The sequence below is a fragment of the Capra hircus genome, unplaced genomic scaffold, assembly GCF_001704415.2.
Source record: "Capra hircus breed San Clemente unplaced genomic scaffold, ASM170441v1, whole genome shotgun sequence".
NCBI classification, from domain to species: Eukaryota; Metazoa; Chordata; class Mammalia; order Artiodactyla; family Bovidae; genus Capra; species Capra hircus.
The window spans coordinates 11,847-27,431 of record NW_017189598.1 but is presented as its reverse complement, the minus strand read 5'-3'; the positions used below and the strand labels follow the sequence as shown (position 1 = coordinate 27,431).

Genomic DNA, 15,585 nt, shown 5'->3' with positions numbered 1-15,585 from the left:
CCCTGCTTATTTAACTTATATGCAGAGTAAGTGAGTAAGTAAGTATTGCTCAGTCATGTCCGACTCTTTGCAACCCCATGGACTGTAGCCCACCAGGCTCCTCTGTCCATGGAAATCTCCAGGCAAGAATACTAGAGTGGGTTCCCATTACCTTCCACAGAGCATCTTCCTGACCCAGGGATCGAACCTGGGTCTCCTGCATTGCAGGCAGCTTCTTTACCATCTGAGCCACCAGGGTACATCATGTGAAATGCCAGGCTGCATGAAGCACAAGCTAGAATCAAGATTGCCAGGAGAGATATCAGTAACCTCAGATATGCAGATGACATTTCACTTATGGCAGAAAGTGAAGGTGAAGAGGAACTACAGAGCCTCTTGATGAAAGTGAAAGAGAAGAGTAAAAAAGCTGGCTTAAAACTCAACATTCAAAAACTAAGATCATGGCATCCAGTCCCATCATTTCATGGAAAATAGATGCGGAAACAATGGAAACAGTGAGAGACTTTATTTTGGGGGGCTCCAAAATCGCTGCACATGCTGACTGCAGTCATGAAATTAAAAGATGCTTTCTCCTTGGAAGAAAAGCTATGACCAAACTAGATAGCATATTCAAAAGCAGAGACATTACTTTGCCAACAAAGGTCTGTCTAGTCAAGCTATGGTTTTTCCAGTAGTCATGTATGGATGTGAGAGTTGGACCATAAAGAAAGCTGAGTGGTGAAGAATTGTTGCTTTTGAACTGTAGTGCTGGAGAAGACTCTTGAGAGTCCCTTGGACTGCAAGGAGATCCAGCCAGTCTATCCTAAAGGAAATCAGTCCTGAATATTCATTGGAAAGACTGATGCTGAAGCTGAAACTCCAATGCTTTGGCCACCTGATGCAAAGAACTGGCTCATTGGAAAAGACCCTGATGCTGGGAAAGATTGAAGGCAGGAGAAGGGGACGACAGAGAATGAGATGGTTGGATGGCATCACCGACTCAATGGACAGGAATTTAAGAAAGCTCCGGGAGTTGGTGATGGACAAGGAGGCCTGGCGTGCTGCAGTCCATGGGGTCGCAAGGAGTCAGACACGACTGAACTACTGAACTGAACTGCAAATTAAGAAAAAAATTAATACCATGAAAGACAAAGAAAGGCAGAGGAACTCTTCAGTTTTATAGGAGACTAAAGGTGGCAACCGCTCGCCATGCAGGAGATATAAGAGACACGGTTTTGATAATATTTTATTATGAAAATGTCAAAATATACAGAAATATTGAAATAATTGTATTCTGAACACACACAGCCAAGATTCTATGATCAACAATTTGTTAAATTTGCTTTATTACAGATTTTTCTATGTATTGAGAATTCCTTTTACTGTTCTTGCAACGTTCCTCATAACTTGAAATCATTCCAAAATTCAAAATTAAACATATTAGTAGGTAGTAATAGGAAAGAAAAAATGAAAGAAACGAAGTTTGGAGGGAACAGAAAGTACTGGCTAGTGTGGAGCGAGATACAAGCTCAAGCCTCTGAACACCGTCTTGAAGTTGATGTTTTTGATGACTAGTCTAACATTAATGTCTCAGTTCTCCTCTAAAGAGCCCTAAACCTGGCTTCAAGGCAAGCGATTTTCTCATTGTTCAATACCCTAAGACATTTATAAAGCGTGAAACTACATTTCCCAAAAGGCGTGTATATTTGCGTGCTGTAAAGAGGACAAATTCTATAGGTCTTTAGAGGTCTCGCGAGAGATTTCATCAAATCTCTTTGAAGAGCGCAGCCGAGAGCCATTTTGTTTTTCAGGACTCTGCAAGGGTATTAGACGCCTAATTGATTGAGGCCAGCAGCTGTAGTTGCAGCCATTTTATGTTCAACCGCAGGATGTTTCCCTTGGCCCGAAACGCACTAAGTCGTCTGAGAGGTGAGCAAAAATTGTGAACAGATCATTTCCAACCAACTTTTATCCTTTTGTGCTCGTGGTCTCTCGTGCCCTTTCCTTCGATCTGCAGCCCGACCTTGTAATTCTAAAGGCTCGGTCTCCCACCTCACCCTAAGTAATTGGGAAGATGTCCTTAGCATTAGCCTAATCGCACAGCGTTTCTCTTTGGTTTCCCAGCCCTCTTTCTGTTACTGGAGTTATAACCCTGCTGTGTTTCATTATTCGGTAGCCTACGATTTCAAGGGGGACACTTAGTGAATACTTCTTGTTCCTTAAGTAATTTCATAAATTTTAGCTTTGGGGCTACAATTTACCCGCAAAAGAGCTGCTTATCCAGCTCCTGGTTTCATTGCAATGCTGCTACCTGCTAAATGGTAGCACTTTAGCATTTATGTTCTTTGTGGATTATTAACTGAATAATTGTGGTTGTTTTTATTCTTACCCAAAAGTTAGAAAAGACCCTGATGCTGGGAGGGATTGGGGGCAGGAGAAGGGGACGACAGAGGATGAAATGGCTGGATGGCATCACCGACTTGATGGACATGAGTTTGAGTAAACTCCGGGAGTTGGTGATGGACAGGGAGGCCTGCCGTGCTGCGATTCATGGGGTCGCATAGAGTCGGACATGACTGAGCGACTGAACTGAACTGAAAAGTTAGAAAAGTACAGGGAAAATTTGAATCCAGAGTTACGTATTGAGAATGCTCTAGATTAGAGAAGTAGAAGTCATTTCCATACTTCATTTGCACTGAAGGTGACCTTGAGTAACGTGAACAATTTTAAAATGAAAGTGACCTTGAGCAATTAGCATTTAGTTCTTTAGCTACCTTTTTATTTTCAGCTTAGTCATTAGAAGTATTACTAGATTGTGTACGAAATACTGAAGCACCTTTGACAATAACGAAAAAATAGTTGCCTGATTGGTTTTTCATATTCTGAAAGCCACGTCTATTATCCCTTTCACTTTGGGCGAATAATTCAACGTCTCTGAACTTGATTTTCCTCTTTTGTAAAATAGGGGCTTAGTAAATATACCTACCTCATGGAGTTGTTGAGGTTTATGTAAAATTATCAATAGGTGGTAACTGAACCGTTTTTTGTCACAGAGAAGAGGTCTAAAGAAATCCACTTGTGTAAGTTGAGTGTTGAGGTCATGAGGTGTTGCAGAACAGTTTGGTAATATTATTTTCTTTGCCTTCTGAGAAGGTAGGGCCTTGGACTAAAGGGAAAGGGGTTTGGGAGTTGTTACTTTCAATGCAGAATTCACATGCTCACTTTTAACTGCCCTAAAACAGAATATATTGTGAAATGTTGTAAATTTGCCCATTCGAAATGTAACCAACGGTGACAAAAACCTGTAAGGCACTTAGGAAACCATTACATGGTGTAGTAACTCTAGAAATAACCCATTGTATCACATAGAAGCCATTATATTCGTCAGTGCTAAGGAATGGGCAACATTGCTATTCTTTAATACGATTTTCATTACATACTCAAATACCTTTTGAGGCTGTGAAACAATAAGCACCTGCTACTTAGATTGGAAAGGAAGAAAAAAAGCAGCTGGAAATAAGCATTTTCTAGTCTTTGTTCTTTCCCAAGCCCCCCAAGTGCCTCCAGAAGCAGTTTGGAAATTCTTTCTACTAGAATAACAGTAATGACAAGGTTTTAATGTTGTCATTCTGCTCAGAGACTTAGCGCTACCAAAAAAGTGGCTTCATTTCCTGTTACTAATGTATAGGGGCTTCCCGGGTGGCGCTAGTGATTAAGACGCCACCTGCCAATGCAGGAGACATAAGAAACCTGCAGGTTCGAACCTTGGGTCAGGAAGATCCCGGGAGGAGGGCATGGCAATCCACTCCAGTATTCTTGCTGGGAAAACCCCCTGGACAGAGAAGCCTGATGGGCTACAGTCCATAGGGTTGCAGAGTTGGACACAATTGAAGCAATTTAGCACACATGCACTAATCTATACAACTTATCCTTCAAACGTGATTGGTTTTATAGTACACTGGGTTTTCTGTTTCTGCTTTTTTTCAGATTTCCTTTTCCCATAGCTACATAACCAAATCCTACCTGCTATTCAAAGTGCTTAGCTAACATTTTACCTCCTTGTATTATAATGGTTTGTGTCTATGTATATAATAGACTTCTCTAGACTGGAAGTTACCTGAGAACAGTGTCTATGTATTATAGTTTTCAAGTTGTTGAGCACTGCTGAGTAAACTTTTGTGAAAATCAAAATCATAAATACTCAGATTAATGAAGTAGGAGCCAAGTTCAAGGATTATACAAATACCAATTTATCATGGATGTTACTGACATCACTTATTCTTTGTTTTACCCACTCAACATTGTATTGGGGAAAATTTCAGACATATTGAAAAGTTGGAATAATTGTCTAATGAACACCCACATACCCAGCATGTAGATTCTACAACTAACATTTTGCACTATTTGTTACATCACATACTATCCATTTGTTAATTCATCTTATTTGTGAAGCATTTCAAAGTATGCAACTTTGCTTTTAGCTACAATGTTTTAACATTTTATTATACTGCATAATGCTATAGAGTAACTTCCTTGGCTTTTGTTAAGTGGTAATATCAATTACAAATGTTCTCTTTTCCTAATAATTGGTAGATATGCTCCTGTATTCTTTTTCTTTCTCTTTAAGTTCAAAGCATTCAGCAAGCAGTGGCAAGGCAAATCCACCAGAAGCGGGCACCTGATTTCCATGACAAATATGGTAATGCCGTATTAGCTAGTGGAGCCACTTTCTGTGTTGCTGTATGGGTATATGTAAGTACTATTGACTGATGATCTCTGTTTTAGATTTTTCTTACTGCCATTTAGTTTATGTATTCAAAATGTTTTCACACAGTAGTGTACATTTCTAGTTAGGAGGGGCTTTAGAGATTTTCTAACATAATTACCCACTCATTGCAGGAATTTTTCCTCAGCACTGAGCATTAGTTCATCATCTATTCGTAACGTTTTACTTATGGATCAAAAGGCAGTCTTTTCCATATTGTGTAGCTGTTGAAAACATCTTTTTTTTTTTGAAAACATCTTATATTCAGTTAAAATCTGCCTCCTCCATATTTACCCATCATTCCATTGCAACACAAATTCTGATCATATTTCCATGTATCAGCCATTAGATACTAGAAAATTTGTTTCCTGGATCTTCTCTTTCATATTAAACATTCTCAGTTCTATCATTTTGTTATATGGTTTCTGGAGTTTTCACCATCTTAAGTCACCTTTCTTTGCTTAGTCAGTCTTCTGCATTCTACCCTTGGAACTGAGTACAGTGTTTTTGATGGATGAGATATAAAATGACTTGCTTTTAATATTTTAGTTTTTTACATCTAACGTTTATCAGTCTTATTTACTAGTTACTGTACTTGCTGGTTCAAGTAGGAGTCTAAGTGTGTGCTTAATTAGAAGAGTGAACAGATGTTGAACAAATGTGTTATCAGGGGCATTTTTGGAGGTGAAATTCTCCTTGATGAAGGGATATTACAAATGTCCTCCTTGGCAGTACTTCAGTAGTTGTGGTTGAGTGAAACAATATTTTGAGGAGGTAGTATAGAAATGTGAAATATCAATATGAATTATTTAAAAAATTTTTTTAATGTACTTGCTCAGTCACGCTAGCTACATCTTAGTTGCTCACTAGCCATATGTGGCTAGTGGTTACTGTATTGGACAGTGCACATACAGAACATTTCTGTCATCTGTGGAAGTTCTATTGAACAGCACTACCCTAGAGAATTAGAACAGCAATTAGCTTTGGCCTACATGGAGGGCACTGTGTGTTTTTAACCTATAGAGCAGAATACCTTCGCTACTTTAGGAAATAATCTCCAAGGGAGCATGAACTCTGGTTTAAACATAACTGATAACTGACAGCATTTTAATTCTTACAGACGGCAACACAAATTGGAATAGAATGGAACCCATCGCCTGTTGGCAGAGTCACCCCAAAGGAATGGAGAGAACAGTAATCATCCCAGCTGGTTTAATACTGAATTGTTTCAAAATCAACTCATAATTAATTCCAAGTAAAAGTACTATGTACCCATTAAAATATGGCATGTTTGAAGAAATAAAATATACTTGAAACCTTCATTGTAGGTCTGTTTGTTTCTTTTGTAAATGAAACCAAGCTTGGTTGCTTTTATTTATTTAACCTTTGTGTTAATATTAAGGTCAAAACACTGTACAATATTTTTAATGCCCTGTGCTGCCTCCTTCATGCTGACATGAGCCTGAGGTGGAGGCCAGTCTGATGCACCTCTGTATGCAGGTGAATGAGGGGCCAAGGCAGCGGGGTTTGTACAACTTCTTGAATAGCTTTTCTGTCTTAGGTAGTTTGAAAGGAAAGTTTGGCTATCACCTGGAAGTCAACTTTATGGTAGGCTGAAATTACAGTTCATGAATAACATCACAGAGTTACTTTGGGTCATTTTTGAGTTTGAAATTTGGTGTCCATATCTTGGTTATATCTACTTTTCAGTCTTGTTTATGTTTATATTTGGAATTGCCATTAAGTCCTTTTAACTCCTGCCAAGAGAACATAAGTTGTCACCAGATCCATGAGAAAACTGGTCCTATCAAATGAACCCCTAAGATGTCTGAAGACTAGCTAGCTCCTTGGCTCCCTTGGTACATTTATCTTAATAACCTTTTCAGCATATTTATTTGAGATTTTATGATATTATTGAAGAATCTGTGAGATGTGGTTTTACTTTCACTTATCTATTAGTGACCTCTGCTGTTGGCTTTCTGTAACTATACCAACTTCTGGATTTGTGGATTGCCCTGAATTCATTATAACATTGGATTTTATCTGTAAAATAGTAACTGAATAAAGCACAATATCTTAAACCATGTGCTGCTTTACTCCTTGTTCAAAGGCTGTGAAGTGAGCCTCTTGTAGTAGTTTGTTTATAGTACTCAAGTAAGCAGAGAATGAAATTTGAGTTGAGTAACCTATCTGTATTGCTTAATTGCTTAGTTGCCAAGTTGCATCCAACTCTTCCACGACCCCATGGACTGTACCCCACCAGGCTCCTCTGTCCATAGATTTCCCAGGCAAGAATACTGAAATGGGTTGTTTCCTTCTCCAGGGGACCTTCTCAACCCAGGGACTGAACCTGCATCTCCTGCATTGGCAGTGGATTCTTTACCACTGAGCCACCAGGGAAACCCATTGGCTAAATTAAAAGATTTCTAAAATTCACTTATAATGTAGGTTATCAGGTAAGTGACTTTTAGGAATCTCCAGAATTTCCTGATGTAGATAAGGATTTATATTTAAGCAAACATTTGAAGAATGTTTACTCAGTGTATGAAATACTAAAAGAATTGCTCTTATGGCAACATGTCCTGTTTTCTCATTAAATGTACCAAAGCCAGTAATTTCAAGTCTTAAGCAGGAAAAGTTATTTGAATGTCATGTCAATAAAAGGTTCCAAGATTAGAAACTACATAGTGCCACTGTTTGATTAAATTTGAACATGTCATATTTAGAATGTTAAAAGTGTTCAAATGCATGTAACCAACATGATTAAGCAAAATAAACATGTCTAAGGAAGTTTCAACCTTTGTTCCTCAGTTGGCACTGAGAATTTCTAATATAATTTTCAGTATAATGAGTACTACTTTTGTCAGATTAGTGATAATTGTCACTTCTGTCAGATTAGTGATAATTGTCACTTCTGTCAGATTAGTGATAATTGTCACCTATTCTAATAGGCAAAAAGAAACAGTATGACTTTACCAGCATGTGTTGCCTTATGTGATGAAGTCTGATGGTGGTAGTTGGCATCTTTGAAAATACTTTTTTAAACTTAATTGTTAATCTTGGCTTGATGAGTAGGTATAAAACTACTATGGCCACTACCAGAAATGAAGCTGTAATTTAAATTGTTTTGCGCTATCACAATATTCTGACCTTGCTGCTTCCTTAGTGTATTCAAAGATTTATCCTCTCACAGATGCACTCATTCTGTGTGAAGGTTATCCAATTAGTTCCCCTGTAAAACATGTTTGAAGAATTTAGATAAATTAGGGTGAAGGTCATAAATGCCATTCTTAGACTCAAATCTATTTTAGCACACATTTAATTATTTTAATTAAACTTACTTAGAACTAGGTATTGTGGTAGTTGTAGAGACACATGTTGAGTTCTCACCTTCCTGACTTAACATTACTGGTGATATCAATAACCACTTCATATGCATTTAGGGGTCACCTACTATCTGCTCAATGCCAGGAAAACTGATACACTTAAAGACATTCCCTTCTATTTGAAAACTCAGTTTAATACAGTAATTTTGAAAGTGTTGGTATGCTCACACATTGATAAGGGAGATTGGGGATGATTCATTTAGAGGTATGAAAGTGTTTTAAAAGTGAGGGAAAGGCCCAATGACTAAGGATATAGAGGGTCTTCTGATAAAGCTTTCGGGTTTCTGCCTTTCAGTAAGTTTCTTTGAAAGCTTGACACTGTTAATGAGTTACAAACCAACTTGCTAATAATTGGAAACCCACTTAAAAGCCATCTTAATTTTGTGTAATGTGAGTCAAGATTTTAAATTTGGGTCTGAATTTGTATTTTGATAGTTAAGGCTAGGCACACTGACAACTACAGTTGATAACCAGGGAGGTAGAGTCCTGAAGTGAATTTTTATGTGGGTGGGTGTAGAGGGTCAAGGGCTTCCTTGATCAACAAAAAAGAATCCACCTGCAATGCTGGAGACACAGGAGATGCAGGTTTGATCCCTGGGTCAGGAACATCCCCTGGAGGAGGAAATGATAACCCACTCCAGTATTCTTACTGGGAAAATCCCATGGATGGTGAAGCCTGGTGGGCTGCAGTCCATGGGGTCACAAAGTGGAATGTGACTGAGTACACATGCACAGGAACAAAGTGATCCTTTTTTAAACAGTTAATTGTAGGCCTAAGATTTAAATCTATGGGCAGTTTTGAAAAATATTTTTAATTGAAGGGTAATTGTATTGATTTCTGCCATACATCAACATGAATCAGCCATGAAAGTGAAAGTGAAGTCGCTCAGTCATGTCTGACTCTTTGCGACCCCATGGACTGTAGCCTATCAGGCTCCTCTGTCCATGGGATTTTCCAGGCAAGAGTGCTGGAGTGGATTGCTGTTTCCTTCTCCAGGGCATCTTCCCAACCCAGGAATTGAACCCGGGTCTCCCACATTGCAGGTAGGTGCTTTATCATCTGAGCCACCAGGGAAGCCATATCACCTCCCTCTTGAACCTCCCTCCCACCTCCCATACCATCCCATTTCTCTAGGTTGTCACAGAGCACTAGCTTGAGCTCCCGGAGTCATAGAGCAAATTCCCACTGGCTGGCTATTTTACCTATGGTAGTGTATATGTTTCCACGCTACTCTGTCCATTTGTCCCAACATCTCCTCCTCCCTCCTTGTTCAGAACAGAACACAAGTCTGTTCTCTATGTCTGCATCTCCATTCCTGCCCTGCAAATAGGTTCATCAGTACCATCTTTCTAGATGCCATATATATGTGTTATATATGTGTTAATATATGATATTTTTTTTTCTCTTTCTGACTTACTTCACTCTGTATAATAGGCTCTAGGACCAGAGATCAAATTGCCAACATCTGCTGGATCATGGAAAAAGCAAGAGAGTTCCAGAAAAACATCTATTTCTGCTTTATTGACTATGCCAAAGCCCTTGACTGTGTGGATCACAAGAAACTGGAAAATTCTTCAAGAGATGGGAATACCAGACCACCTGACCTGCCTCTTGAGAAACCTATATGCAGGTCAGGAAGCAACAGTTAGAACTAGACATGGAACAACAGACTGGTTCCAAATAGGAAAAGGAGTACATCAAGGCTGTATATTGTCACCATGCTTATTTAATTTATATGCAGAGTACATCATGAGAAACACTGGACTGGAAGAAACACAAGCTGGAATCAAGATTGCCGGGAGAAATATCAATAACCTCAGATATGCAGATAACATCACCCTTATGGCAGAAAGTGAAGAGGAGCTAAAAAGCCTCTTGATGAAAGTGAAAGAGGAGAGTGAAAAAGTTGGCTTAAATCTCAACATTCAGAAAACAAACATCATGGCATCTGGCCCCGTCACTTCATGGGAAATAGATGGGGAAACAGTGGAAACAGTGTCAGACTTTATTTTGGGGGGCTCCAAAATCACTGCAGATGGTGATTGCAGCCATGAAATTACAAGACGCTTTACTCCTTGGAAGGAAAGTTATTACCAATCTAGATGGCATTACTTTGCCAACAAAGGTCAGTCTAGTCAAGGCTATGGTTTTTCCAGTGGTCATGTATGAATGTGAGAGTTGGACTATAAAGAAAGCTGAGCGCTGAAGAATTGATGCTTTTGAACTGTGGTGTTGGAGAAGACTCTTGAGAGTCCTTTGGATTGCAAGGAGATCCAACCAGTCCAACCTAAAGTAGATCAGTCCTGGGTGTTCATTGGAAGGACTGATGCTAAAGCTGAAACGCCAATACATTGGCCACCTCATGCGAAGAGTTGACTCATTGGAAAAGACCCTGATGCTGGGAGGGATTGGGGGCCGGAGGAGAAGGGGATGACAGAGGATGAGATGGCTAGATGGCATCACCAACTTGATGGACATGAGTTTGGGTGAACTCTGGGAGTTGATGATGGACAGGGAGGTCTGGTGTGCTATGATTCATGGGGTCTCAAAAGAGTCCAACACGACTGAGCAACTGAACTGACTGAACTGAACTGAGGTTCATCCACCTCATAGAACTGACTCAAATGTGTTCCTTTTTATGGTCGAGTAATACTCCATTATACATATATATACCACAGCTTCTTTATCTGTTTATCTGTCTATGGACATCTAGGTTGCGTCCATGTCCTAGCTATTATAAATGGTTCTGTAGTGAACATTGGGCTACATGTGTCTTTTTCAATTGTGGTTTCCTCAGTATATGCTGTATTGGCAGTTTTTAAAGTATTCCCTGTCAAGACTTAATAGGGATTTGAAACAGGATGAAAATTATTATAAACATGTAAATACAGATACTGTTTGCCACTTTTACAATTTTACAATAATATTTCCATTTTATGTACTTAGTTCTGCAACACTGTTTAACTTGATACTGTTTATGGTAACTGGGTTAAGTGGTTCAAGATGAAAATATAAATAATCCTGTGATTATTTTCCCCCAACATCTTATGACTGATGTTTAATGAGAGAAAGTAAGAAAAGACCACATGTTGCTTCAAAATTAGCAACACAGAGCCTATCCCTCTTACTTTCAATATTTATAGTTTAAAACATTCTAGAATTTGGCTGCTTTTTAAAATGACAGATTCAGGAATAAAAAATACATTTTTTTCTGAAATGCTTTCTGTACCACTTATTTATTGTATTGTATTGCTACATTTTAGGCATCTCAATTCTGTCTAAACTCAGGGTGATAGATACTCTAATGTTCTTTGCATCTTTGGAGTTCTGTAGATTTTTAAGATCTTGGACAAATGAATGAATAAATGTGGAAGTGGTTGAGGGCTTAGAACAGTGATATGAAGGTAGTGTGAGGTGAGATCTCTGTCCCGACATCAAATAATGCACATGTAAAAATTATGAAACTAAAACATGAATTTTTAAAAGCTATGAATTAAAAATGTTTGAGCTTTTTGGGGGTATATCTTTCTATTTATTTGTATTTCAAAGTTCTTTCATCAGTATCTTGAAGTTTCAGTGTACAAGGACTTTCAACTCCTTACTTAAGTTTACTTAAGTGTTTTATATTTTCATGCTATTTTAAATGGGATTTTTAATTCCCTTTTCAGTTTATTGTTTTTCCTTTCTGATTTTTATTACCACAGTTATTTGCCTTCTTTTAACTTCATATAAATGGAATCATAGTACATGTTCTCTTTTGTTGCTGGCTTCCCTCATGCAATACAATATTTTTTATATTCATACATGCTATTGCATGTGTCTTAAAATTTTCCTCTAATTGTCTGAATACACCATCACTTATTTATCCATTTTTCCTTTTAAAGATGTTTGGGCTTTTTCCAATTGCTGACTATTATAAATAAACTCACTAAACATTTTTTGTACAACATTTTGATCATTTTTTTGTGAATGTATATTTTTATTAATCTTTGATAAATACTTAAGAATGGGATTGCTGAATCATGGTAGGGTATGTTTAATTATATGAAAAATTGCCAAACAGTATTTTTTTTCAAGTCATTTGTACTATTTTTCACACAGTTGGCTCTGTTTTTTGTTTTTAAATTTTATTTATTTATTTTTTATTTTTGGCTGTGCTGGGTCTTCATTGCTGCTTGGGCTTTTCTGTAGTGGTGCTCAGGTTTTTCACTGTGGTGATTTCTCTTGAAGTGGAGCTGGGGCTCTCAGGTGCACAGGCTTCAGTAGTAGCAATGCTTGGGCTCAGTAGTTGCAGTTCCTAGGCTCTAGAACACAGGCTCAAAGGTTGTGGCACACAGGCTTAGTTGCTCTGCAGCATGTGGATCTTCCCAGACCAGGTATCAAACTTGTGTCCCCTGCATTGGCAGGCATATTCTTTTTCACTGAGCCACCAGGGAAGCCCCCAGTTGGCTGTATTTTTGATCATTATTTAATTAAATATACATATCAATTTGGGATGAACTGACATCTTAGCAATATTGAGTCTTCCAGTCAATGAACATCATATCTGTCTCCATTCTCATTTTTTTTCCTTCTCTCATAAACATTTTGTTGTTAATCAACAAATGAGATGATTCATTCTGAAAGAGATGGGAATACCAGACCACCTGACCTGCCTCTTGAGAAATCTGTATGCACGTCAGGAAGCAACAGTTAGAACAGGACATGGAACAACAGACTGGTTCCAAATAGGAAAAGGAGTGTGTCAAGGCTGTATATTGTCACCCTGCTTATGTAACTTCTATGCAGAATACATCATGAGAAATGCTGGACTGGAAGAAGCACAAGCTGGAATCAAGATTGCCGGGAAAAATATCAATAACCTCAGATATGCAGATGACACCACCCTTATGGCAGAAAGTGAAGAGGAACTAAAAAGCCTCTTGATGAAAGTGAAAGAGGAGAGTGAAAAAGTTGGCTTAAAGCTCAACCTTCAGAAAGCGAAGATCATGGCATCCAGTCCCATCACTTTATGGGAAATAGAGGGGGAAACAGTGTCAGACTTTATTTTTTGGGGCTCCCAAATCACTGCAGATGGTGATTGCAGCCATGAAATTAAAAGATGCTTACTCCTTGGAAGAAAAGTTATGACCAACCTAGATAGCATATTCAAAAGCAGACACATTACTTTGCCGACTAAGGTCCGTCTAGTCAAGGCTATGGTTTTTCCAGTGGTCATGTATGGATGTGAGAGTTGGACTGTGAAGAAGGCTGAGCACCGAAGAATTGATGCTTTTGAACTGTGGTGTTGGAGAAGACTCTAGAGAGTCCCTTGGACTGTAAGGAGATCCAACCAGTCCATTCTGAAGGAGATCAGCCCTGGGTGTTCTTTGGAAGGAATGATGCTAAAGCTGAAACTCCTGTACTTTGGCCACCTCATGCGAAGAGCTGACTCATTGGAAAAGACTTTGATGCTGGGAGGGATTGGGGGCAGGAGGAGAAGGGGACGACAGAGGATGAAATGGCTGGATGGCATCATTGACTCGATGGACGCGAGTCTGAGTGAACTCCGGGAGTTGGTGACGGGCAGGGAGGCCTGGCATGCTGCGATTCATAGGGTCGCAAAAAGTCAGACATGATTGAGCAACTGAACTGAACTGATTGTTAAAATATAGAAATGAAACTGATTTTTATAAGTTGATTTTGTAACTTGCAGCTGTACTGAATTAAGGTGACAAAAATACAAAATGGGGACTGGATAGTCTCTTGAACAAATGAGACTATATAGCCACATACAAAAGAATGAACTGGGGCATTTATCTTAACAGCATACGGGGCTTCCCAGGTGGCACAGTGATAAAGAATTGCCTGCTCGTGCAGGAGACGTGGGTTCGATCCCTTGATCAGGGAGATCCTCTGGAGTAGGAAATGGCAACCCACTCCAGTATTCTTGCCTGGAAAATCCCATAGACAGAGGAGTCTGGTTGCCTACAGTCCACAGGGTCTCAAAGAGTCGGATATGACTGAGTGACTGAGAATGCACAACACACACAAAAATCAACTCAAAATGAATTAAAGACTTAAATGTAATTAACACTTGTAGAAGAAAATATAGGGGAAAAACTCCATGACATTTGTCTTGACAATGATTTTATGGATATGATACCAAAAGTGTAAGTAACAAAAGCAAAAGTGAACAGGTTGGACTATATCAAACTTAAAGGTTTCCGCATATCAGAGGAAACAACAGAGTGGAAAAGCAATCTAAGGATTGGGAGAAAATATTTGCAAGCTATATATCTCATAAGGGGCTATGCTCCAAAATATATAATGAATTTCCACAACTCCATATTTGGGGGGAGGGGAAGCAATTCAGTTCAGTTCAGTCACTCAGTCATGTCCGACTCTTTCTGACTCCATGAATTGCAGCACGCCAGGCCTCCCTGTCCATCACCAACTCCCGGAGTTCACTCAGATTCATGTCCATCGAGTCAGTGATGCCATCCAGCCATCTCATCCTCTGCCGTCCCCTTCTCCTCCTGCCCCCAATCTCTCCCAGCATCAAAGTCCTTTCCAATGAGCCAACTCTTTGCATGAGGTGGCCAAAGTACAGGAGTTTCAGCTTTAGCATCATTCCTTCCAAAGAACACCCAGGGCTGATCTCCTTCAGAATGGACTGGTTGGATCTCCTTGCAGTCCAGGGGGCTCTCAAGAGTCTTCTCCAACACCACAGTTCAAAAGCATCAATTCTTCATCACTCAGCCTTCTTCACAGTCCAACTCTCACATCCATACATGACCACAGGAAAAACCATAGCCTTGACTAGACAGACCTTAGTTGGCAAAGTAATGTCTCTGCTTTTGAATATACTATCTAGGTTGATCATAGCTTTCCTTCCAAGGAGTACGTGTCTTTTAATTTCATGGCTGCAGTCACCATCTGCAGTGGGTTTGGAGCCCCAAAAAAATAAAGTCTGACACTGTTTCCACTGTTTCCCCATCTATTTCCCATGAAGTGATGGGACCAGATGCCATGATGTTTGTTTTCTGAATGTTGAGCTTTAAGCCAACTTTTTCACTGTCCTCTTTCACTTTCATCAAGAGGCTTTTTAGTTCCTCTTCACTTTCTGCCATAAGGGTGGTGTCATCTGCATATCTGAGGTGATTGATATTTCTCCCGGCAATCTTGATTCCAGCTTGTGTTTCTTCCAGTCCAGCGTTTCTCATGATGTACTCTGCATAGAAGTTAAATAAGCAGGGTGACAATATACAGCCTTGACGTACTCCTTTTCCTATTTGGAACCAGTCTGTTGTTCCATGTCCAGTTCTAACTGTTGCTTCCTGACGTGCATACAGATTTCTCAAGAGGCAGGTCAGGTGGTCTGATATTCCCATGTCTCTCAGAATTTTCCACAGTTTATTGTGATCAACACAGTCAAAGGCTTTGGCATAGACATTACTCAAAGACACACAAAT

General features: G+C 39.3%; 1 protein-coding gene across 1 annotated transcript; it reads left to right on the top strand.

Annotated features, from left to right (window-relative positions):
- The first annotated feature begins 1,751 nt into the window (after positions 1–1,751).
- Positions 1,752–6,066, top strand: LOC102186286 (cytochrome c oxidase subunit 7B, mitochondrial). Its single transcript, XM_005700603.3, has 3 exons — positions 1,752–1,908; positions 4,607–4,731; positions 5,865–6,066. Exons 1-3 carry the CDS (start codon positions 1,854–1,856, stop codon positions 5,940–5,942), a joined length of 258 nt encoding a protein of 85 aa, XP_005700660.1. The 5' UTR covers positions 1,752–1,853; the 3' UTR covers positions 5,943–6,066.
- Positions 6,067–15,585: the final 9,519 nt, after the last annotated feature.

What these genes read in the sequence shown, in the direction of transcription:
- LOC102186286 (XM_005700603.3), top strand. Translation starts at nt 1,854, where the DNA reads ATGTTCAACCGCAGGATGTTTCCCTTGGCCCGAAACGCACTAAGTCGT. An exon ending in CGCACTAAGTCGTCTGAGAG is followed by an intron (nt 1,909 to 4,606) that starts GTGAGCAAAAAT and finishes TTTCTCTTTAAG; the next exon opens with TTCAAAGCATTCAGCAAGCA. An exon ending in GTGTTGCTGTATGGGTATAT is followed by an intron (nt 4,732 to 5,864) that starts GTAAGTACTATT and finishes TAATTCTTACAG; the next exon opens with ACGGCAACACAAATTGGAAT.